Source organism: Phascolarctos cinereus, unplaced genomic scaffold (assembly GCF_003287225.1).
Source record: "Phascolarctos cinereus isolate Bilbo 61053 unplaced genomic scaffold, phaCin_HiC Scaffold_5;HRSCAF=322, whole genome shotgun sequence".
NCBI lineage: Eukaryota > Metazoa > Chordata > Mammalia > Diprotodontia > Phascolarctidae > Phascolarctos > Phascolarctos cinereus.
Window position 1 is genome coordinate 160,913,399 of NW_027555958.1, and position 26,198 is coordinate 160,939,596.

The 26,198-nt window shown below is 34.4% G+C and overlaps 1 protein-coding gene across 1 annotated transcript in view; it reads right to left on the minus strand.

Annotated features, from left to right (window-relative positions):
- Positions 1–26,198, minus strand: part of GRIK2 (glutamate ionotropic receptor kainate type subunit 2) — a 798,700-nt gene that overhangs the window by 295,020 nt on the left and 477,482 nt on the right. Inside the window, exons 9-10 of the mRNA XM_020998276.2 lie at positions 25,592–25,699; positions 12,493–12,606 (exon numbers count right to left, since the gene is read on the minus strand). Of these exons, the coding sequence (XP_020853935.1) occupies positions 12,493–12,606; positions 25,592–25,699 (222 nt within the window). The remainder of the gene's footprint in view (positions 1–12,492; positions 12,607–25,591; positions 25,700–26,198) is intronic.

A 26,198-nucleotide genomic window follows, 5' to 3' on the forward strand; every position in this document is an offset into this window, starting at 1 on the left:
AAGTCAATCACAATTGAAATCACAAGGGACAGAATTATTTTAAAATAATTGCACATTGAGGGAATACCAGGAAATAACTAAGACATCTCGGTCTGGATTTAGAACTAGAAGACCTGAGGCTCAGTCCTGCCTGTGCTACTTACTATTTGAATGAAACTGAATAAATCAATGAATCTCTCTTGGCCTTAATTTCCTCATCTACAGAATGAGGGGTTTGGGTTAGATTAGGGTATAGTGGAAAGAACACTGGATTTGGAATCAGAATTTGACTTCAAAATCCCATTCTGCAATTTATTACCTGTTCAATCAAGGCAAGTCATTTAAGCTTTCTAGGCTTCAGTTTCCTCATCTGCAAAATAAAGGGGTTGCACTAGTTTACTTCTAAGGTTCCTTCTGGTTCTACATCTATAGTCCTATAATTATAGGATTATAACAACTAACCTGGGCCTTCTCATCTATAAACTGTGATGATTCGATTAGATTACCTATAAGGTCTCTTCTTTTAATAAATGTTATACTTTCTTAGTGATTGGTAATAAATTTTACTGCTCATTACAGATACTGCACATTTATATTTTGGGTCTTCAAAGTACTTCTATAGCAAAAATTTCATTTGACAAATGAGGAAATTTAGTTTTATTTTCACCTAAATAATTCTAGAGCTGACTATATATTTTGAGGCACTTCCCACTATGCCTCTCTGTTTAACAATTGATTTTTGTCCATTAAAAGGATTAGTTAATGTCACTTTAAAGACTGGGCTTTATTTTTTTTCCTCTTCTAGTGTCACAGTGCTGTGTAAATCCTGAGAAATGCACTAAAGCCTAAACAGTTTTTTTTATTGAAAAGAAAGACCTTTTATTTAAATAAAAGGCCTACCTATGTGAAATGGTTATTAAAAATGCTATTGCATAAGCAGCCTACTAGCTACTGAAAAGGGAGGTGGGGTATCTCATTACATCATTTAATAAGGCAAGATGGGTTTATCTTTATTCTGTTTTAGCCTCAATCATTCCATGGAAAATTCTGATTTTGTTATTAGTTGTGGTTTCAGAACCAAAGGAGGTCTATAGAATTGCCATTATTGTTCCAGACAGTTCTGTTCTTTCAGATATCTTCTCCACACTCTGGATGAGAAAGTTTGAAGGCTGCCATCTCTAATTAACATTTATGTCAACTGCATGGAGCGCACAATGGGTTATCACAATTGGAAGTCAGAATGCCAGGAGGGAAAGGTAAAAAAGCCTAGCAGTGACCATCAAAACAATTTAATGTCTTCCTTAGACCCTCAAAAACAAGCTCTGGAGGAGGGATTTGGAGGGTCAAAAATTAGAGGAGGAAAATACTCCACAAAGTACATTAGATTAGTCTCTGGTTAGGAAAACAAGACTTATTTCTTGACTGCCACCTTTAAAATATTCAGAAAACAGTCTGACCTAACCTTTCGGGTAAATGAATGCTCATCATCATATATCTGAAGTCATGCAATCAAAATAGAGCTCCCCTGCAGGGCAATGCTTCACCTTACTAAACCTTTAAATAAAACATGTTTATTATTTAGTTTTCCTCTATCCAGAATCTAAACTTAGCATCTCAGAAAAGCTTCCTTATGGACAGCATATATCAATTATAATACATTGCAAACTGTATTAACCTAAATTCGGATCCCATATTGGATGCTTACTGCCTATGTGACACTTAGCAAATCACTTATCCTACCTGGGCCTCAGTTTCCTTAACTGTAACATGAGGTATTTGCCTTAAATGGCCTCTGAGGTTCATACTAGCTTTAGTTCTACTATCCTTACAGATAGGCAGAATCTAGGATTTATACAATATACAAAAGTTATTTGTCTTCATTAACTTATTATTAGACCAAGCAAAATACTCTGTTGTTATACTATAACTTTTAAAAATATTTCCTTGGATTTGGGAGGAAAATCTATTTTTATTTTATCAAGTGCACTGCCAAATTATCTGAACCTGTAGGGAGTGCCTCAGAGGCCATAACTGGCACTTTCAGGAAGAAGAACTCAAACCGGTTTGGTTGTGCTGGGTACCTATATATCACAAAGGGCACAGCTGGAAGGCAAATGTAGTAGTGGTGACAGTGGAAGAGTATGATATTGTCTAGTAAGCCACATTCCTTAGAAGCCATGAGTGTATAAGGCAGGGGTTGGGGGAGTATGTTATTGTATTTTAGTATATACAGTGATTTGTGCTACTAAATTCATCTAGCTGCCTGGATTATCACTTGGTTTATCATTGACATTGCCTACTTTGAGCCCTCTCTGCAGATGGTTGTATTTTGGTGATTTTATTGCTCATTAGTCCCAATGAGGAAAAAGAATAAAACTGAAACTCAAATTAGCCAAGGATGCCATTGATAATATTTTCTGTTAAAGGCTTTCTGATAGGAAAATCATACCTATTAACCAAACTCCAATTTCCCTTTTATCAGCAAATTTAATTTAATTACTATTTTGGCATGGATGATCAAGAGTTGACCACATAGAAGTTATCAGAACTATCTCCATTTACATGTTTCTAATAGGGAGTTAATTTTTTTTTCCTTTCCCAGCTTTATCATCAAAGTCAGTAGAGCCCCTAATCTCCCTTTCTTCCAAATTTATAAATTTAGCATTATCTTCAAAAACTTTTATCTGCTCACTTTGATGTCTAATCCAGCACAGAGTTCACAGTTCTTTCTCCAGATTTCTCACATAATCCCCCTTCTTTCCTGCAGATCTTCAATCTAGATCCTAATTATTTCAAGCATCACAGTTGTTGCCCCCACCATCTTATATTTTTCTATAACACATGTATAATATAATTCCATTTCCAAGTATCATTTTGATCATGTTTATTTTCAGAATCCCATACTGGTTTCTGATTGCCTCTCAAATCAAATCAAATTAATCCCCTCCATGTAATGTCTTTGATCATTTCTCGTATCACTTCTTTAAAAACCAGTACTCGCTTCCTCCATGAAACCTTTCCAGTTTAAACATTTATTTATTTGTGCATTCAACAATATCTAAGTTTCTATTATGTGAAAACTATTTGGCTTTAAGTGCTTAAGCAAATCTTAAGGATATTTATGTATCTGTAATAATGACACATGCATATATTTAATATATTACTTCCATTTATATTTATATGTATTTGATTGTCTTATCCCCCAGGAATGCTGCGATTTCTCAAAAGACAAGGGACTGGCTATTTCTTTCTTCATTCACCTAGTACAGTTATTTGCGCATGGTGTATACTCAATAAATATTGAGTGATAAAAATATCCATTCAGGCTTCTTTCAATGCCTCATACTCTAAACAAATAAATTGTTTTACCTCAGCTTTAGCCTTATACTTCTTACAAAAATCATTGGCCAAGCATCAGACTCTATTTTCTTCCCCAACAGTTTCCTTCCATTGGGAAAGGTAAACAAAAGAAAATCCATAGAAATCTAATCAATCTCAAATGTTAGCCCAAGAGCCCCAAGATGTCTAAAACTTAAACAGCTGGGTTTTTTTTTAATTACACTTCATCTCAAAAAACGGTCCATTCTTTTGCAGTAGTTATATTTCTGTATAGTCTAGGCCATTTTAATTTAGCTCAATATGTGCTAAGAGTAGGAAGAGATAAAAAGTTTTAATCAGATCCTGCCCCTATGAAGCTTACAGTCTAGTATGAGGATATGCCAATACAATTCTTCTGTACTTCTAGGATCTATAACTTTGCCAATATGGAATGGGTATTAGCTCCATGTTGGAGATCACATCACTACTATAACTCAGATGCTGAGAGTTGCTATAGAAAAAAAAAAATCATCACCACAAGGCTGGGCCAACTCCAAGGCACACATATACTAAAACTAAAAGTTACAAGAGGAGGAAGGGAGAATGGTAGAACACGGCTTATTAATTGTATATTCCATTCATTTTTGCAAATCTTTCAGGCTGCATATTTGAATCATTTTGTGATTCTCCCAGCTCCTTCATCTCATGTGGTCTAAAGTTCTACCAAGCTTTATTAATCTCCTTCATCTTCCTTTTTTCTTCTACATTTTCATTACTAATACTCTGGTCCAATCCTTAATGATATCAAGTCATGCCAAACCTCTCTGATGTCGCCCCTTTCCTGTTTACTCCACTCTATACACTGCTGCCAGACTAATCCTCCTAAAGCAGCATTTATACACTGCCACTGCTCCCTTGTTAAAGAATCTACAATGGCTCCTCGTTTCCTATTACATGAAGCCTTGACATTTCTATCTCACCATCTGACACTACCTTTACTATCCAACTGTTTTTGTTTAAATTTCTTTTTATAACCTCTACTCTAATTATCTCCAACTAAATTAGAATCCTCTGCTACATGGGTGAACTATGGCATCTGACCTCAAGGCTTCTGGACTTCAATGTCATTATCTGAAAATCAAGGATTGGGATGGAGAACCTTTGCAGCCCTGTTAGCTACCTGTCAAAGATTCAATCATCTGCTACTGATACTGAATGAACATATCTTCTTTAGACCACTATGACTATGTTCATGTTATTCCTCCACCTGAATTACTCTTAGTAACACAAGATTCTACTCTCTCTTTATGGCACTCCCTCCACAATAACAATTCATTTAAGCTCCTTTGCTGTTATTCAGTTGTTTCCATTGTGCCCAACTCTTCCAGGTCCCCAGTTGGAGTTTTCTTGGCAAATCTACTGGAGTGGTTTGCCATTTCCCTCTCCAGCTCATTTTTCGAAAGAAACTGAGGCAAATAGGGGTAAGTGACTTGCCCAGATTGACACAACAAGGAAGTATCTGAGGCCAGATTTGAACTCAGGAAGATAAATCTACCCGATTTCAAACTCAGTACTCTATCCCTAGTATCACCTAGGTGCCCATTAAGCGCTTTATTATTGCCATTTTATTGTAAATTCACATTTTCCTTTCTCTGAGTAAGCTATACAAGATGTTTCCAATTTACAAAGTCTCTAATGGGCTCTGATACTTCATTTATAAATCAAATGCTAAGATTTCATGATACATATTCTCATAGAAACAATGTTATATGTGATCTCCAATTTATCCTGTCTGTATCTTGTTTGTACATGCTTGCTAAGATGTTGTCTTCCCCATTAGACTGTGAGCTCCTTGGAAAAATTGTCTTTTGACTTCTTTTGTGTGTCCTAAGTGCTTACCATAGTACCTAGCATATATTGGAAGCTTAATAAATGTTTATTGACTGGTTCTGTTCTTCAGACAGTGAATAAAGGTCAAATTTACTTATTCTGCAGCTGAAAACATAAGCGTTTAGAGTTGGAAGGGATCTTAGTGATCATCTAATTTAAGTTTATTCTACTTTCCAGACAATCAAACTGAGACCCAGAAAAAAAATAATGAAATTCCAGGCCTAGGATCTCACAGCTAATTAGCTTCAGAGCTTAGTTTAGAATCTGGATCTCCTGTCTCATAGATGATATTCTTTGTGCTACTTCCATGCCATTTCAGACTCTGTATAGGCTTTTAGTGTAAGCTAATAGAAAATAACAATGTTGTAATTTTAGCAAACAAAAAATAAGAATAATAAAATTGAATAAGAATACATATGTAATTTATCTTGAACATACTTGAAGAAAAATGCAATTAATTAAGAAGATAAATGGCTAATTTTGTGTGATCCTGAAAAGAACTTATAGATACATTCAAGCATTAGAGGCTGGTGGAACTGGTTTTATATTGTCTTATTTCATTTTGACACATGTCTAGGAAAACAAAACCCATGTGGCATAATTAAGATTGTTTCTTGGGACAACAACAGGAAGAAGAGAGATACTGAACAGGAGTTAAAAGATATGGAGAGGGAAGGGAGTTGAAGAAGATGTTTGTGAAGTAGATTGCCAAGAGGAGAATTAACTGAGCTATAAGCAGTGCAAGATAGAGGTAGATGGCAAAGAATGATTACTCCTTGGGGGATGAAATGAGGCTGTAGGGATATTAGACCAGAAAGTTAACTTCACTAACCACCATCTAGTCTAGGAACTTGGTTGCTGCTTGGAATAAGACATATTAGGAGGATTAGGAGCGCAGGATTAGTAGCAAAGTATTTTCAGAATAAATGGATAGAGGAAAAAGGACTGTGAAATAATCCTATCAATGGAACATTAGGAAATCAGAAGTTAATATATTTACTGTCATTACATATTGGCTCTACAGTATAATTTATGTCAATATTTCCCAAATGAAATTAGTCACTGAACACTTTGGGACTTAACATTTCCTGACAAAATCCATAAATGCTCTTTCAAAAAGCTGGAAGATATGGAATGCTCACAGAAAACAATGGAAGCCAGTAAAATTGTGAAGCTCTATAGAGAAAATTAAAGCTATTTCCATAATAAAAATACAATGCATTACAATTTTATATAAATATAATTTTATGTTTAATATTTTAGATGAGTTCTTAGTGTAGGGTATATAACTTTAAACTATATATTTAATTATTTTATTTTATTATAATTATTTCTTTCAATCAATTATTTTAGTTGTTTGTTTAAATTATTTATTTCATTATAATTGTTTTCCTTTGTAATGCTATGCATTTTTTAAAATTTAAAAACATTATTCTGAGAAGGGTTTCAAGCTGCTTAACCAAACTGCCAAAGGAACATCAATCCCATAATCCAAAAAAGTTCAGAAGCCCATCTTAGAAGGTAAAAAAGATATGTCTAGCCCCAAACTTTTCTCAAGACATAGAGCACATGGATTCTATAGAATACCATTTAGAAATTACTGTATTAAGGAATCTGGGTAGAAATGGGGCTGTTAGGAAGGAAAAAAATATTCTTAATGACACAGCACTAGTTTGCAATGTCCATGTCTGACCCCAAGTTTTTCTATAAGAGGTTGGTATTACAACTACTCTGTGATAATAAATGAAGGATTAGCACCAAAATTTGTTGTAGTAGAAATTATGGTTCGATAGATCTACTTTTTTTATTTTATATAACCAGTTTTGGAAGGACAAGTTAGGGTGGAGGTAGTAGGTGGGATTGATGAGAGCTCCATTGTTATTGTTTTGTCCCGTTTTCTATTTTCACAAAAATTTTTTTCACCATTAAGGACTTTTCTTTCCCCCCAGCTATATATGTGTAGGCATATAGTAGGTCTATAGCTATAATGGCAAAATGTCAATTAGCTTAATGAATTAAACTGAACAGATAATGGGGGTGGAAGAGTGTATGCTTGTGGGATGGTGGGTGGGTGGAGATGAAAATCTGCCCACTGAGTTAAGTGAGGGGGGGAAATGCAGCTATATTGCTTGACAGGTGCAAGCACATTTGTTAAATTCAGAGAGCCACAGGAGAGAAACAACCTCCTCCAGAGAAACAGATTTCCATAACAAAGTTACCAAAGGAATTTGTACACCAAAGTGCCACTATAGGGGAAAAAATAAATAAAACTCAACATTGAAAGCAGCATTAACTAATCCTTTTAATGGATAAATGGATAAAAATCAATTGTTACAAAGAGAGGGATAGTGGAAAGCACTTAACATATAAGGGGAGCTGTAGCGTTGTTTTTTTGTTGTTGTTGTTTTTGTATGGGAGTGGGGTGGGGGAGGACCTGAGAGGAAATAAGCATCGATTGAAAAACCCCACAAAAAAACTCTACTCACTATAGGAACTTAAGTGCCAGTTAGCTCATCTAAAAATCATACCATTTGGTGGATCTAAAGAAGCAAAGGACAACTAAATAAATCATAGGGTGCTATACCAGAGGGAAACCTCAAAAATCATTTAATCTCATTGCCTTCATTATTGAAATGAATACACTAAGGAACAAAGACTTTTCCAAAGTCAAACAGTTAGTAAATGGAAGAGTCCAGACATGAATAAGGGTCTCCTAATTCATTTAGCCCAGTTCTTCCTATTTCAACGGATTGTTTTCTAGCTTCTGTATTGAAGGTATGTTAGGTCATTAAATATGTTTTTAAAAACAAGCAAAAAAGAAAACTACTCTCTGCAAATTTTTGTTGCCTATTATAAACACACACATGTGCACACACACACATACACACACACACACATTTAATGTGTATATATAATGGACATTTTGTGCCAGTAACAGAGGGAGCCAGAAACATAATTTTGAGTAAATGAGCGTACTACTGTCGTCATGCTAAACACATGGAAGAAAGGGAAGTTAACCACAAGCGACTATGGAGCTGTATAGACAATTGTTATCTCACAGTATAACAAGGTTGAGAAGGCAGGGCAACACATATAAGACAGCCATAACCATAACTCTGTGGATTTTCCAAACTTATAGTCAATCTAACAGTTATATGAGTATGTAAGAGTGTTGCCCTATACTACTCAACCATAATTAAGGTAACTAACAAGAAGTTCTATGCCCTGATATTATTACATTTATTTGATACCCATGCCTCTTTGAGCTATAGAATCAATCAACCAAAAAAGCAAAGTAGGAACAAATGGAATGAAAGCAAATGATGCCACACAGGTTTTGTGTTTGGTCAAAGAGTATCAGCTATCTCTTGTGCAACTCGTATAAAACCTCCAACAAGTTTGTAACCCAGCATTCCAATAACAGGCAAGTCTAGTGGTGAAGTAGCTTCAGCTAAGTCCTTCAATAGAAACAGTCTGTGGGGCAAGAGAGTATTAAACTCCTCTCCCCTTGAAGAGAGGATGATCTTGTGAACTTTTAAAGATCAGAAGATGTGGGCTTCTCATAGGTTTCAGTGGAAGTGCCCCTATAATGCAGTGGCCAACAGTAGTATTTGCACAAGAGCTAATGGCAAACTAGACATACCAAGGAAAGGTAACTTTGAGACTCTACACAGGCATTGAACCTTGGAGTTCATCAAAAAGCTACACATACCAAAGTAGAATTTCATGAAGACTCTCCAAATGGAGAAAAGCTACCCTTTTTACCTGTTGTGTTCTCTAAACTTGAGACCATTCTCTCCTAGGATCGAGTGTGTGCAAGGACAGAATGTATCCTAGATTTGGAGGGCATTTCTATCTACCAACTATGCTTGGTAGATACCAAAGTAGTAAATACTTCTTTCTAAAACCTTATTAACTTTGATTGACTAAATGACATCCACTGTTTAATTGATACTAGAGAAAACACCAGATGGAGCCTTATGAGTAATGGGGTTATCCCTAGAACCCTTTGGGAAGAAACAGTAGCTACCTTCTAGGGATCCAACCTGACAGGGCTAGTGGAAGTTGCAGGAAGCAGGCCAGGAGGGGGTATTAGAAATGAAACACTATCAAAAAATAATTTCCTAAATTATTACTTGTTCTAGGTCTCCTTAGCAAATGTTTTAAATTTATCAGGTATATTATGTGTGTTCCCAGGGATAGGCCAGTGAAGGGAGGAAGAAAACGCTCATGGCATTTCAATACGCAATTTTATTAAGTCAAGTTGTTGTGTGCTTTTGAAAACAAAGTGTCTGTTACATTGGAGGAAAAGAAAAAAAAAGAGGTATCAGAAAGTATTAGAAAATTACAGTAGGTTGGCCACATTAGGGAGCCTGATTATAGCCCTCAGAGGGTCTACAATGATAGAAGTTAGTTGTCAATTTGGAAGAGTAACTTGGTTTTAAGTGAGATTAAAGTAGGAAGTAGAATGAAGAAGGCTCCTGGGCTTCTAAGCAGCAGTAGAATGAGCAGTTGTACACTCTTAAGACAAAGTCCAGATTTCCTCTGACTCACTAGTCTGGTCATGATGATTTAATGGTGTTTCAAGGCACCCACTTTGGAAAGTACTGAATTAAGAGAATTAACTTTCAACCAAGATACAAAAGATAGAAAATTGTTATTGTAGGCTTTTCCTACATGTTGCTATTCAAACAACTATCCCCCCTCATACTAACTGCTCAATTTAAATTAAAATTTGTTATGAATTACTTATAAGATACCATGGGAAATGGTAGTCAAAAATGCCAATGTAATTGCTATCATTCTGCATCTGGAGTATTATTTTCAATTTTAGACACTGAATTTTTGGAAGGATATAGATAACCTTGAGGGCAACCAAAGGAGGACAGACAGAATGGTGAAGATACTATTGTTGTTGTTGTTGTTTGTCCTTTGTTTTTGAAGTCAATAACCATTGACATCATAGGGTTATGTCTTGATTTACAAGTGAATTGGATTTAAGGGAGACAGAGTTGCACAAAGTTCTCAGCCTCACTCTCCCTGCATCATCAAAGCCTAATGGCAGGACAAAAGTCAAGACAACTGGTGATGGACTGGGATGTAGTGGATGACTTTGGCATCTCAGATGCTTGACCAAGGTCTAAGTGTTGCACAGTGCCTGCATCAGCCACCTTCATAGCTGTTGGCACAAATTGTTCTCATCTATCCATTCTGCCAGGGAAAGTCTTCACATGTTTAGGGTACACATTCCCCTAACTCACAGACAGGTTTGAGGCTTTCTAGTTACTCTCATCCTGGTTTAGCTGGTCTGCTGAGAAGGTTTACCAGTGTGTGGCAGTTGTGCCTGCTACAGCTTTTGGGAGCCATAGATGAGAATTGGGTGAGTCAGGTGGAGACCAAAGGTGAATAAGTGGCCCTGAAAAGGGTTTGCCCTCACACCAGAAATGTTAGTCCTCCTGAACACTCATATAAGGACTGGTGACCAAAAATAAAAACAAACATAAAAAATGGGGGGAAAACTGAAGAAGAGATGACTCACGAAGGCTGTGGCACTTATCCCCAATAATTTAGAGAGGGAAGTACATCATGAGGAAGTGGGATTACACTTATTCTCCCCCTGAGGGCAAAACTAGAAATGATTGGTGAAAGTCTAGGTCCAGGGTGGAGAGAATGTAAATATAAGATTATTATGAGGAGGAGAAAAAAATACTTCCTAACAATTTGAGATATCCAAAAGTGGAATAGGCTGCTTTAGGACATAGTGGATTCCACAATAGGTCTTTTAGAAAAGGCTAGATGAACCACTTGTAAGCTTTGTTATAGAAAGATTCTTTATGAGTTTGACTGAGTTCACTCCCAACTTTGAAATAGTATGATTCTTTTTTTCCACACTAAAGTCACCAAATAAATGAGTTATCTCAGTAGCATATAAATAGGACGTTAGAATAAAAAGAAGCACGTAGGAAAAATAGGGCACTATGATTACAGTAGTGCTTGGCACATTGAAGATAATGCAATATAGATTGCTTTCTTGGTTCTTAACATAGACAGACACTTAGTATGAGGTATGATAGGGTAGAGGCCTTGGGATCTCTGCTACAGAGGCAAACTGAGCTGTATAACTTTATTCAAATGCCTAGAATCCTTCCTCAAAGTATTTCATGGGTGAGATAAAGGCCAGACCATAGGAGACTTTAAAAGCTAGGCAGAGGTATTTGGGTTTGCTACTGTAGGCAAATATCATTCCCAAGCACTGGAGTGACAGAAACAAAACCCAAAAATAACATGATGGTTTCTATCATTGTCAATTCATGATAACCCAGCTGGCATAAAGTTGTATTTCCTGATGAAATTTCATCATGCTTAAACTTGTATATTTTATCATACCTATGATGCTGGCATTTCTTGTCATGACTAAAAGGACAGGAAAAAAACATTCAATCTGGTTTTAATTGTTAGTATAAATCAAATTTACCAATCATCTAAATTTTTCTACTTGACAGCTGTTTGGACATTAATCCCACATTACCCCTGATTGGTTTCTAAGAATGTTAAGACTTGGGCATTAGATTTTCATAGTAGGTAGAAAGTACTGACAGCCAACTGCAGAAGAGAAGTTCCTTTGTCTTCAAATGAAAATTGCTTTTCAAATGGTGGTATAGGTATAAGTGATCATTATTGTGTGAGCTCATTTAAAGTGTATAATTATGACAGAGGTAAAAATATCTAGCTTATCAACATTAATTTAATTTTCTTGTTACTGAAAATGTGTCTTCTGGGGGGGAAATCATTTAATTTCATTAGGAAGATTAGTAAAGAAAAAGTGCTTCTTCAGGATGAAAACAATTAAACTAGATCAAGGTTAAAACATAATTTTAGTGGGAAAATATTGAGGGAAATGTGCTGTTGACACTGAAATAAATCTGTAGGAAATGAAAGCAAAACTGAAGTTCATTTCCTACTATTCACTTGCCCTTATCTATACATTTTCCTAAAGCCTGATATTGAAAAGACTGCTATTTTAACTCATTTTGTACAAATTTAAAGATTTCAGTTAACATATAAACCTAAATTATTAATCAACAGAGGCAGCACACAAATTAAAGTAATTCACATCAATGAAGTCTAACAAAATAAAAATCTGTGACTAAATTAACATTGGCTCATCTATTATACAGTAATTGCTAAATAAGTGTAAAATACATTGCATACTGTTCATTAGTGTCCCAATTAGAATATTCTTTTCCATTCAACTCTTATGCACAGCAATATTTTTCTAAAAGGAATGTGGATATAATTACTTACCAAAATGGTAGTAACAATCAAAGAGCGATTGGATAAAGAATCTGTAATGTTGGCAGGTTTTCCCTTTTGACTTTCCGTCATGTTCAGGCCACTGGCTGGATCCCAAGTTCCAATCTATAAAAAAGCATATGTACTTTATCAATTGTCCATCAGGCACCTAGGAGAGAGTACTGTCAGAGAAAACTTAAGACTGCTAACACTTATTATTCACCTCTGCTACACTATCTGCTGTCGTTATATTAAAGTCTGCTTGTTTAAAGCATGATTCACTGCACTGTGAAGTGTGTCTGTTGAAGTGTGACATTAAGGAACAAAATGATCACCTGAATTTCTAGAGCCAGCCTAAGTATTTAAGTTTCCATTCCAACTTTCATTCACCAAGATAAACCACATTGGATGATATTTTGAGAGTAGGATAGAAACTCATTAATAGCATATATCCTTTATTGTAACTAGATATGTCCCAATCTCATTCCAGATACATTATGTAAGAAAATGTAGAACAAAATGAAAACAGAGAGCAGAATATGGTTATCCATAGAATTAGGTTTTAGAAGGACCTTAGAATGCCTTCCTTCTTTAACATCTTAGACAAATAGTATTCTGTCTTATTTTTAAAGGACCTTCAAGGAAGAGAAAACAAAAATTTCTTCAGTTCCTCAACCGGTTTTGCCTATCTAATCCCATATGATATTTTAAGCAATTTTTTCTTAAGGTTAGAGTGGAAGCACATTCTACTCAATGTCTACACCTATCTTCTTTAGCCCCCAAAGCCTCCTGTCTTCCAAACTTTGCTAAAAGCACCAATATCCTCCTAGTCACTCAGCCTCACAATCTTAGTATTATCCTCAATTCTTCATTTGGACTCATCTCATTTATTTAATCTGTTGCCAAGTCTTGTTTTTACCTTCACAACATCTCTTAGATATATTGCCTTGTCTCTATCACACAGATGCCACGCTGGTACAATCCCTCATTACTATATGCCTGGATTATTGTTGGTATACCAGTCTATAGTGCATTTTCCCCTCAGCTATGAAGAAGGTCTTCCTCAGGTCTGACCGTGTCACCCTTCTACTCCATAGCAGATCCCTATTACCTGGCTTAACTGGTTTCTTTGAAAATTCAGATTAAATCTCATATTCTTCAAGAGACCTTTTCAGCTCCCTCCCTCACACAAGTAGTATCTGCCATCTGAGACTGATTCCTTACAGAACATCTTGTATGTACATAGTTATGTGCATGCTGTCTACCTCATTATAATATGAAATCCTTGAAGGAAGGATTATGTTTATGCTTTTTTTTTTTGCATTTTACTTAGCACAGTGCCTAGGCACATAAGTGCTTAATAAATGCTTATTGATTGACTGGTATGTTTGTCCTATATGCAGATTAAGAGCAATGAAATATTTTTATGATCATATAGTAGTGACAAAACAATGACACCATACCAACTAGCATTTTTGGCATTGCTATATGTAGGTATTTATTATTTTAAAAAAATAATGGCCTCCAAACTAGAGAAGAATGATTAAGAGAGGAGTGAATGTGACAGGAAAAAAATTGAAATGATTTCTTCACCTCACCACCAATCCCATCGCCCAACACTATGTGCTTGCTGGATAATTGTCTAGCTTGTTTTCTACAATAGAGATGAAAAACAAGTAACTCTTTTATGCAAAAGATACCTTCATGTACCCAACAAAGCAGACTCATAGACTCTTAGAACTGGAAGGAAACTTAAGTACCTTGTAGTCTAATGCCTAATCATTTTCTTGACTGAAAAAAAAAACAGTCTTAGTGAAGTTAAGTGACCTATGCAAAATCCTACAAATAATAAGTGATGGGATATTTTCTCTTCTTCCTCTATACTATTCCACTTGGTGATCTCAACAGCTTCCATGGATTCAATTATCATCTCCATACTGGTGACTCTCAAATCTTTTCTCTTGTTCAGTCATTTTTCAGTCATGTCTGACACTTCATGACCCCATTTGGGATTTTCCTGGCACAGATATTAGAGCGGTTTGCCATTTCCTTCTCCAGCTCATTTTATACAAGAGGAAACTGAAACAAACAGGGTTAAGTGACTTGTCCAGGACCACACAGCCAGTGAATGTCTGAGGCCAGATTTGTACTCAGGAAGATAAGTCTTCCTGACACCAGGCTCAATGCTCTATCTACTATACCACCTAGCTGCAAATCTTACCCATCTCTAATTTCTCTGCTAACTTCCAGTCTCACATCTCCTACTGCCTAATGAATATCTTAAACTAGATACACTTGTAGACATTTTACACTCAACATGTACAAAACTGAACATCTTTCCCCAAAAACTCTTCCCCCTTCCAACTTCCATGTTACTGTCAAGGATACCATATAAGCCCTGTCACTCATGCTTACAACCTAGGAGCATCAACTCTTCACATTCTCTCACCCCCTATTGCCCAATCTGTTGCTAAGGCATTTCAATTTTACCTTCATAACATCTTTCACATACCCTGTATCTCTTTGGACACGGCAAACTTCCTGGTACAGATCTTCACTGCTTTATGCCTGGACTACTGCAATAGCCTACTGGTTTATTGGTCTGCCACAATTCTCTCCCAGTTCCAGTCCATCCTCCATTCAGCTGCCAAATTGATCTTCCTAAAGTGTATGTCTGACTTTGTCATTCCAACTCAATAAGTTACTCCCTATCGCCTACAAGATCAAATAAAACATCTTCTCTTTGGAGTTTAAAGCCCTTCATAACCTGCCCCACCTCTAGCCATCCCAGTATTCTTGCTCTTGACATTCTATCCCTCATTTACTCTGTGATCCAGTGACATTGGACATCTTGCTGTTTCTCACACAAAACTATCTTCTATCTGTTGGCATTTTCCTTGGCTGCCTGTCACCCATACCTGAAATGTTCTCCCTCCTTATTTCCACCTCCTGGCTTCCTTCAAGTCTCAGCTAATTATTTCCAATTTATCCTGTAGATAGTTTGTTTGTATATCACTTGACTGTGAGATCCTTGAGAGCAGGACCTGTCCTTTTTACCTTTCTTTATATACCCAATGCTTAACACAATGCCTAGCATATAGTAGAAACTTAATAACTGTTTAATGACTGATGGACTGACTATATCACACTACTTTTCTAGTCACTGTCTTCCTTCACAATACACTTTTCCAGATAACTTTTCTGTTCCTTTCATATTTCCTCACAGGCCAGTTTCTTAATCAATTTATTCACTTTTATTACTTTCTCCTCAAACTTATTTACTCTCTCTAAGCTTGAGAAATCCTTCTTTAGCTGCAGAATACAGGAACACATATGCAGCTATACTAAGAGTCTGATCAGGACAATGGAGGAACACTGGGATTCCTATAAAGCAAATGCACTTATTTGTTTGCTGATATGACAGGTATTTTTTTTTTAAAGCAACTGATCGATTTTCTTGTGAACACTATCAATTCTCAGTTTACAGTGATGCTGCCACATTCACATATACCTTCTCATAAGGGAAAAATTAAGGCTCACATCAACCATGAAAAAATGAGTCAATTAACAAAAACAAAAGTCAGTTGATTCAGTGAAAAACACCCAGATGTGTTTTTTTCTGTAGCATAAACTGTACCAATCAGTTGATTAAATTTTCCTTTTAAAAACTAGTTATTTTAAAGTCGAACACGCAAAATCTAAATATTATATCTTTCCTTTATTTGTTACTATAGCCTTTCATTTCTTTATTTCTAGGCATTGGAACAATGTCTGTGGTCCTCTGAATTTTAATATACCATCTGTGCTTTCCTATTATCATATTGGTATCATCCACAAACTTAATGATTATATTTTCTAATTTATTAACCAGGTTCATCTCATTACATAAAATGTTAAATATTAGTTCAAAGTAGATCTTTGCGAATTACTTTCTATATTCACAACATTTTGGTCATAATGGTACAATTAACTTTTCTTTCAACCAAGAAATTATGGACTTCTTGCACCAAGAATACATTAACTAAGATAGATAGATAGATAGATAGATAGATAGATAGATAGATAGAGAAATTTACATATGTACATATATGTATATACACACACATATACATATATATTGACCTATGTGACTGAAAGGTCTTCCCTTTTCTCTTTAGTTAACATTGGCTTTTCCCTCCAGGATCATGTACCCTACATTTTCCTGTGACCTCACAATAATCTATTTCTTTGACTGAATCTTTGCACGAATCTTAAAATACATATCTTGTGGATAGGTAACTTTTTCCTTATTAATAATGCACCTAAAAACTGTTTTTCTATTTTCCTTCTCATATTTTTTATAAGTTGTACTGTTATACTTGTCTCCTTTAATAAACAATATATCTTCATTGTATATTTGTACTTTTGAAATCTGCAATTGTTTTCCTTCCTCACAGTAGTTTCTACATATTTTTCTTCAATAGTTTTTGTGTAGTAGTTTTTCCATGAATATTCTAATCTGTTTTCTCCCAACCTCAGATAGGTATATAAGCCTCCAACCTCTGGTTTTGCTCACTCTAGGCTGAAGTCCCAATTTACTCTGTATGTTAAATATTGAGATTTAAAGAAAAAAACACAGCTTTGATCACATCATTCCATGCTCAAAAATTTCCACTACTTTCTAAGTCTAGATTCTTTAGCCTGGTTTTTGAGACCCTCTATAACTTACCTTTCCAGTTTTAGGTTCTGATGACTACATATATACATATATATATATATATATATATATATATATATATAATATATATATATATATATATGTATGCATATAGAAATACATATATACACATGCATATATACACTTCTGTATCAGGACAGATACAATATGTTTATGAGTCTTTATATTATTTTGTATATTTTATTTTATATTATATTGTATATTATACCATATATATTTTATACAATATAATTGTATATTTAATACATTGTCCAATTATATAATATATAATATTATTTTTTATTATTATTTAAAGAACACACTAATGTATTATAAGCTGAGGAAGAGCTCTGTTACATAATATTATATTATTGTGTAGTGCATATTACCTATTACATGTAGTTTGCCTCAGTTACTACTCTGGAAAAAGAGTTGGAAGGGGAAATGGAAAACCACTACAATATCTTTTCCAAGAAAACTCCAAATAGGTTCAAGAAGAGTTGGATATAACTGAAATGACTAAACAACAATAACAACAACCTCTGACTCCAGAGTCAGTGTTCTTTCCACTATAACAAAGTCCCTTCCATTACTTTTGATAAAAGTAGAATAAAAATGGAATTTTTCTAATTCTACCTGAAATTAGAGAAGCAACCTTTTAGTTATTTTTATTATAAAAGTTTCCACTATGAAGAAAACATAAAATTTTGAAATAGTCTTAGGAATTTTATATCAAAAGGAATAAAAACTTATTTAAATTTAAGAAATGAATCCAGACAAATGTTCTAATATTTAGCACAATACAACCCATCAAAAATCAACTAACAAATCGTCCACAGGAGGCAAAATGTAGGTTTCTGCCATAGAACAACCCAAAACAAAGCAAAATAAAGAAAGAAACAAGCAAACAAACAAATGAATGAATGAATAAATAAATAATTAAATAAATGAACAAACAAATAAATAAATGAATGAATGAATAGATAGATAGATAAAAGACTGTTCTGATTATACATTGTTTTGACTGAACATCAGACAAATGGATCTGCCTTGAATGAGAAGTATCAATGGCATTCACTACAAAAATGCATGTGTGATGAAAATGAAAGCAATTATAATGTACTTGCTTATGTCAAAAACAGCCCCAACACAATGAGAATCAATGACAGACATAATGCAACCATTGTAATCCTTCCCTATAGGGAATTATCTATGACTATGCAGAACACAAAATGAAGGTTTTGCTTGAAGTATGCATCTATTGTCTATTAAAGCTGCTGCAATACTAAAAGTAGAATCATACACTTGGATTTGGACAGAAATTCAAAGGTTATCTAGTCCAATCTCTACACTAACCATGAAACCTCTCAACAAATAGCATACAGACTCTACTTGAAAACCATTAGTAATAAGGAACTTGGGATCTCTGAAGGCAGCTCATTCCACTTTTAGATACCCCTCACTGTTGGGCAGTTTTCCCCTATATTGAGCTAAAATCTTTACAAGTCTTCTAATAACAAGTAAAATAAGTCAAATCTTCTTTCTACATGTTCGTAGATAGTGATAATTGCCTTCTGGATTGGAATGAGGAGCTGAAAAGATTGGAAGGAAGTTGATTTTGAACATTACTTGTTCCTTACATATACCTAGTTAGGTCAACGTTGTTACTCCCATAATAATATAATCTTCTCAAGTGCAACAACCGATTTCGCTGCTTCTTGGAGTCTCCAGAGCTCTAAGTAAGTAAGCATTTGTTTGTCGATTAACTAACTGCTTTACTAGTAGATGATAGCTCACTCTGAATTTCTATTTCATTGAATACATTCACCAGTTAGATAGTTCTAGCATAAAAGTACATTTTAAGTCACATTGACACATTCTAATCCATGAAGTACATAGAATTTTTGGTAATATTGAAAACGTTCTAATCTATGAAGTACATAGAATTATTGAACTTTAGAACTGACAGAGAGCCATAGTCCAATTTTAGAGCTAAGAAAACTTAGGTGAGAATGTGTCATATCCAAAGCCCAAAGTCACAGAGCTACTTGATGCCAATACTGCAACTAGAATCTGGGGCTGCAATTCTTATGGACCTCTTTATACGTGAAAAATGTTAATATGCTCTCAACCTTTACTGAAAGAGCTGTTATTCAATGTTTGATAAATTAACCTAGATAGTAGTTATCTATTTGGTCTGATTATCTGTCCTCACATAAACAGTCTATCTTTACCATTGAGAAACTTCAAAAGATGCAGGCACATAGTCACAAAAATTGCAGTCTGATAACATTCTATTAAAGGCTATTTCTTCCAGAAAGGAAGTTAAGTGGAAGATTAACCTTGAAATCAAATCCACTGCATTCAATTTGTGTTTAGCACAACTGTGATCATTCTAAAACAGCCTTAGGAAACACAAAGGTTTAGGGCTGCATATTCATTGAAGGCAGGAAAATAAACTCCCTGGAGGCCAAAAGAAAATGCAATGAACATTGACCAGATCATTTCATTTCTCTCCAATTATATTGAATATTAAAAGGCAACTTTTAACAACACTGCAGTCCTCAGACAAGTAAGATTATAAAAGTGAGCCAACACAAATTAATTTCATAACATTTTTAGTGATGCCAAAAGGAAGGAGTTTGGGCACCTACTTCATCATTTTCTTAAACAAACAAGGCTTGTGTAACTTCAGATGGAAAACCATTTCTCTGATAAAGAGAGTCACCACTGAAGGGAGTTTCAGTGGTCAGTGTGGTCACGTGTAATAAGTGTAATCAACTAAATACTATATGGTTAAAGCTCAATAAAAAAATTTAAATAGATTGGATTTGTTATTCATGCATCATTCCAGAAATAATATGGGTAGGACTTTACTATTTCAATAACTGCTGACATCAGTGATGTTTTTAATTTACCTTTTACATAGAAAACTTCTTATAAGCAAGAGAAAAATCAATAATGTATGGTTCCATAGCTGTAATCAGTCATAGAGTCACTAAAATTATTGAAGCAATTTTATGACACAATATTGACCTTATTTTTCTAATTAATCTGAGTAGATAAGTTTTCAAAATATGTTTTCTCCCCCTTTAAACTGTAATAAAAGTTAGTTTATCATAACTATTTTTTTTTGTTTTGGAGTGTTAAAAAAGGATTGATTTGAATTCAGGGCAAGAAAATTATTGCTTTGTGGTACAAGTTTCTGCCTGAAATGATACAAACACATTCTTTGTAATTGAATATTCATATTCATATTTGAATCTGTTGTTGTTTCTGTGATTCACAGAAGCATAAATTCATTGACCACCTGAATGATAACTAAACATATGAAAAGTAAAGACCTGTTCACATAGCTTCAAAAATAAATAAAACAATTCCAAATTTTAATATGGAAAATTTTTATCTGCTTAGAGGTTTAAAATCATGTAAAGGTTAATATTCCTGATTATCCCATTTGTTAGCCAAGAAATTTTTTAAAACCTTGATCATCACTTGAAATCCTCATCTTTTACAATTTTCAGTGTAAATAGCAAAATAAAACTGAAATAAAGGCCATACAAAAATGGGTAAAGTTGATGCAGTATCAATAAATTCTCAAAAACTTTTTAAATATGTGGTATAGTAGAAAGAATATTAGACTTGGAGTCAAATGACCCAGGTTCAAAAGATGTCTGCCTTTGTTACTTCCTAGGAACTCAGTTTCTTCAAGATTAAGAGAAAAGAGGTAAACTAGATGGTCCCTGAAAGCCCTTATAATAACATCTCATGTTTGTCTAGCACTTTTAGTATTATTTCTCAGATTATTAAATCTTGTTGGAGTCTATGGAGTTAGTATATATCAGAAATATATCAGAAAGGCTATGTAGGTGGACAAAAAGGCAGACCAGAAATAAAGAGGTAAGACAGAATGACATATCAGAAACTATGCATTGCTTTCCTAAGCTGATCCTTGTTCTGAAAGCTTATACTTTAAAAACAAAAATCAATAAATATTTATCAAGTGCATATTATGTGTCAGCCTAAATAAACATATATATGTATATTTGTGTGTATGTATATGTGTGTATATACATATATATATATATATATGTATATACACACACATGTATGTGACCTCACTGATGCATATATTCTCTACTGCAATGATGTCCAATTCACATAGAAACAGGGGTTATTAAACTGTATATAGGATCCCTGCAAGAAATTATTGACTTAGAAAATCTATGTTTTATTGTATTTTAAAATGTCTTTTGTTAAATATGTCCCAACTACATTTAAAATGTTTTGAGTAGCACTCAGGAGTGCTGCAGGCTTCTTGTAGCCAGTGGGTTGCATTTTTTACATTTCTGCTCTACAATATTACAGATCACAGTTTATACTATTACTTCTTGAATATCTCATCAAGATGTCCTTGATGAGTATATAATTATTCTCATAAAAATGTTATTAAACAGGAAAATAGGCATATTTATTGATAAGTGATAAAGTTCTCTCAGTCATCTTCTTTTGGTTATTAATAATGCTCAAGATTTTTTAAATACCTTTGTTGTTTCTTCCATCCTTCCCACACATTTTGCATCAGTCCCTCAATGCCCTCACAACTGTGTCACCTCTGGGAAAGATCTCTTCTCACCCTTGGTCTAATCTATTTTTTTTTTCCTTTCTTTCTTCTCTTCAGTGACATTTCCACCTTTTCTATAAAGTACATAGAAGACTATGATGTTAGAATCTAAGTTCAGGGCTTGTACCTTTCTTGATGATAAAAAAAGTTATAATTTTTAAAAACTTGCAAGTCTTTTCCATTTTCTGCTTATTGTTTTCTTTCTATTTAATCCTTACATGCATTCAGGAAGATTATACTAAATTGGATCTCTCATCAAATATTTTTTAAACTCGTTTTTGCTCTACTTTGTTTGTGATATAATCTTCTTTCTTCCTTCTCTGTAAAATATTACAAATGAGTTTATCCTGTAAACCAGTACTTTCCTTGGCCACCATATGTCTTTGTTTTCAAGTAAGAAATGTTTGTTAGATGCTTTTTAGTCTCTTATGCTGTTCTTGCTATTACAATTTACACAATTTTATTATATTATATGAAATTATTAAAATTATGTCCTGTATATATTTGAATTTTAGTTTCTAACAAATAGTTGACATATATAAGATTAGAACTGATTTAATCACACTTATCTTTTTCTTATTTATGTCCTTTCTTTTGGCTTTACACAAATTTTGATCTTTGTTCTAAGAGGTTGATGGTCAGTCCATATACTCATAGCTGATTTTGGAATGATTCCCACATCAGTAATAATTTGTTTGTTGTCTATTAATTGAGAATTTATTTCATTTTGTGATGTCATTCTATTTGTTATGTCTAGAGTCTTCTAATTCTTTTTTAAAGAAAATATTTATGATATATAGGGAAAAGGCTTCTTATAGTCTATAAATTTTTGGCATCTCTCATTCCTAATTCTTTCTTCTTGTTCTCAGCATATTTTATGCCATTCTCACCTAAGCCTACCTGAAATTGAAGTTATCAAATATTTAAGAGTACATTTATTTAAGTTGAAAGATTTTATTAAATTCTTCTAGAATTTATCTACTTTTTTATCCTCTGCTATAGATTTGGGTGTATAGACTACAATTATTTTCATAATGATCTTTTTGCAGCTATTTATCATGAGCACTGTAATATAGGATAACAAAATAGCCCATACAATCATGTTTCTTGTTGCTCTTGGATACATAATAAAAATCATTGTCAACAACTCACTCATTTGCCTTTCAAAAGAGAACTTGTGAGCCATCCTTCCATTTATTTGCCCTTTCCTTCTGTCTTCTCATTTTGTTTATAGTAAAAATATTTAGATTAGTATGATTCATTCCCTTAATCAACCTATTTGCTGTCAACCTATTGGTCATTGGATCAATCTCTAAGAAGCTTGTATCACATGCACACCACTATGAGACATTGAAGTAGGACGTTTTTGTGGAATAATAATCAAACAGCCTTATAATGTATCTTCCATGAAGACCAAAACAAGGTAGATGGGATTGCTCTTTTCCCTTCTACACATATCTTTCAATCTGTCCTTTTGTTGTTCCTATTCTCTTTCAGGTTTTTAATAGAAGTTTTCCTGTTTGGAAACTTCAGGGGTGAATATTTTGAGAGGGAGTAGCATATAATGTGATGAGTCCAGGGTCCTACATTTCTAGGAATAATCCTGGACTTGGAGTTGGAAACCCTAACTTCAGAAATGTACTGCATAGGCAGCTAGGTGGTACAGTGGATAGAGCACTCACCCTGGAGTCAGGAGAAGTGAGTTCAAATCCAGCCTCAGACACATAATAATCACTATCTGTGTGACTCTGGACAAGTCACTTAACCCCAATTGTCTTACCAAAAAAAAAAAAGGTATTCTTAGGAGCAGCTAGGTGGCCCACTGGATAGAGCACAGGCTCTGGAGTCAGGAGGACCTGAGTTCAATTCCAACCTCAGACACTCACTAGCTATGTGACTCTGGGCAAGTCACTTAACCCCAATTGCCTCAAAAAAATGTACTGCCTATGTGAGAGGTCACTTACTGACTCAAGGAAGGATCTGAAAGCTCCCTGGTTCCGGCAAATGCCTCACTGCTTGTTTCTAGTATATATCAGGAAGACTTTTTGTTTCCTATCCAGCCTCCCTCTCTGTGTTCTTTTCTCTCTCAAAGGGTCAGATTATCTTTTCTTCAGATCTATGTCCTTAACTGGTGCTTTAAACCTTGCCTTACCTGGGACTCCTGATCCATAGTCTACTCTAACCTTAGACTTCAATACGCATCCCAAGTTACCTTATCTCTTATAGCTTCCTTTAAATTTGTAATCTAATGCCAACTAACATCTACTTTCAGGATCAAAAGTCATACAAATCTCTGATTCACATTAGGAGAGGGATTGCATACAATAATGTTGATACAGATTTTACATTACATTTCTGAGATTTGGGATACGAACCCCTAGGATAGTCTGCTGTGTACCTGATTCTGCCCCTCAACACACTAACAATTCTACATAATATGTATAGAAGCAATTCAGCTGAAATTTTAGTGCAATTTATATAAATACAAATTGTCTTAATGTACTGATTTCTGTCTTAAGTTCAAAGAATAAAACAAAAAAAAAACCTTGGGAGAACCTTTATCCATGCACTCACAGGAATTACAAGTAATTCAGCAACTGACACCAAGAAAAATGGACATAAAGGTATTATGCACAAGTTGTTCAATGCAGTTCCTGAATTTATATTTCATCATGTACAAGAATAGAAGTTTTTCTAACTCTTAGTTTACAAATGAGTTATAAGACAATCTCTCTTTTTTTTTAAGAACCATGATTTGTGATTTCATCAGTACATGGAAACTCCAGTGAACAAGGGAAGAAATTCTCTCCACCAATGCAACACATGACAATGCAGATACATGATATCTGTAACATATAGTCTTAAGGAGCTGCCTGCCTTAAGGCATTGAGAATTTAAATGGCATGCCCATAGTCACAAAGCTAGCGGATGTCAGAGGCAAGACGTGAACCCAGCTCTTCTTGAATATAAGGCAAGCTCTGTCCATCCACCACACTGCCTCTAAAAAATATCCAACTCACTCTGAAATAATATTTACCTCAATCACAATTTCTCTTCATCTGTCCACCTAAATATTTATTTTATCTGTGATTTCCAATGCATCTCTTAGGAAAATACCTTGCTGGGTCCTTTATAAATATAAGCAAAATTAAATTCAAATAATTTTAAGATAAACAAATATTCTGTTATCATTCCCAGTCCCTTCTTACAGTTTGTCTTCTAAGACAGTGGAGTTAAATCAAGAAAAAAGGGCTTAGCTCCCTGAAGAAATATTTTGTACATTAAATATACATGTATTAAATTAACTATGCTTTAACTGGTTTTTTTTGTTTAATTGTTTAATATGACCCAGAATATGCTTTCTCATTTGATTATTTTTCTTACACAAGGTGGCAGGTTCTCTAAAAGCTTAAATGGATATAAACTATATATGAATACCTATAGGAAACCAAGTCTTTTTAATTATAATGGTAATGAGATACTAAAACCAATCAACATGGTATGCATCTCAAAGTGATAGGAAAAACATGTGGCACAAATAAAAATATTCAAATTGCCTAAAGGAACACTTTACTCCATTCACTAATTGTATGCCAATTCTCTATTTCAGTGATTATAAAGGGAAATTTGCTTTGTTGAGATATTCATTAAATGTAACTTCATTCATGGAAGTAAGATATATCCTTGTGTTCAGTGAGATGTCAGGGCACACAGCCTAGCACTCTTTTCATAGGGAAGGAGGAGTTGTTTTATACTTTATATCCTATTCCAAGTAAGTAATTCTCAAGTACCTTTTCAAGGCCTTCCTCCTTCAGGCTGATCACGTCTAAATCAAAATCTGTTCTTAAGCCATTGGTTTTGTTGAAAGTTATTCTGCCTGTGAGGCCTTCCCAGTGGGCCTACGAGGAAAGAAAAAATAATGTCCATAATTAAGTAAAAGGTAAAGGGAGAACAAATGAATGTCTCCCAGGATGGAAAGAGTAATAGTTCACAACAAAAGTATTTTGTATTCTCTTCTGAGATGATCTAGACTGCTCTTTTATAATATATGTGCATGATTGAAATAGGCTAGATTCTGTGCTTTTATTCATTTAGGGAACACTCAGTGAGGTAACACCCTCTATCAGAGTCAGTTGCCTTTGTAACTCAGAGCTGCTTAGAGCACCAAGTGGTTAAGTTATTTGCTCAGGGTTGCATATCTCCAGTATGTGTGATGAGGACTAGAAATTAAATTTTCTTGATTCTAAGGCCAGTTCCCTCAGATTGAAATGAACAAAATATTACTTCTAGATTCATACTAAAGTGAAATTACTCTGTATGTTTACTATGAAGATAGTTACATCTAGGAAAATTTATATCCAAATTTCGGTGACAATCACATCTTCTTTGGAATAATCA